The 857-nt window shown below is 33.0% G+C and overlaps 1 protein-coding gene across 1 annotated transcript in view; it reads right to left on the reverse strand.

The window, feature by feature from the left end:
- Positions 1-270: 270 nt before the first annotated feature.
- rut (adenylate cyclase rutabaga) overlaps positions 271-857 on the reverse strand; it is a gene marked incomplete at its 3' end in the record, with an annotated part of 85,011 nt that continues 84,424 nt past the window's right edge. The window contains 1 exon segment of the mRNA XM_070143570.1: positions 271-321. Within this exon segment, the coding sequence (XP_069999671.1) occupies positions 271-321 (51 nt within the window).

Here is an 857-nt window from a genome sequence, read left to right on the forward strand (position 1 = left end):
AATACATCTTAAAAAGTAGAAAAAATCTATTCAAAAAAGAAAAAATATATATGTACAAGAAAAAAATTACAAGAGTATTTCAATTATATGTTTACTCCAAACAGTCCAAGTTTGTCAAGACTGATAATCAAAGGTGAATGTTATGGAAGTAGTGCGGCAAGTGGCGACCACAACAAGGTAAAGGGGTTAGAGGGCATTAGGGCCTAATATGAGCGGAGCCCGAGAAGAGGGTCACAAACAGCCATACACAGATCATTGTGATTCACTCACTTGTGGGCACCCTCGCTCTATTTCGTAGTATTCGTGAAAGAATATATTCCTCTGAAATTTGAAATGGGTGGCGGTTAGTGTGTTAGTTGTCAGTTACTTCAGACACACAAATGGTGACTCACCACTGGTCAGTTAAGTGTCAAGTTGGACTAGTCAGAGATGAGTTTGGATATCAACAACTAAATATTAGTTTACTAAATACCAAGATCACAAAGTTGATTAAAATCAAACACAAAACAGAAAATGCAATTAAAAGAAAATTATGCATTTCTCTATTTTAAATCTATTCTATAACTCACCATTAATTTCATAACCAGTTTATTTCATGACATAGAAGAAAAAGAAATAAAAAAAGATCAAGGTGTGTATATATATACCAGTAATAGCATACATATACGCACCAAAATTTATTTTCACAAGATAAATCAGGTTTTGGATATGATAACTATGTATATATGCAAAAATTTATGAATGTCTGTGTACATGGGTATGTCTATGTCTGACTTCAGTATGTATTGCTTGTAAGTATTCATGCATGTACATATCCATGCGTGTAGTATTCATGCATGTATGTATTCATACATGCA

The sequence above is a fragment of the Penaeus vannamei genome, chromosome 31 (genome assembly GCF_042767895.1).
Source record: "Penaeus vannamei isolate JL-2024 chromosome 31, ASM4276789v1, whole genome shotgun sequence".
Taxonomy (NCBI): domain Eukaryota; kingdom Metazoa; phylum Arthropoda; class Malacostraca; order Decapoda; family Penaeidae; genus Penaeus; species Penaeus vannamei.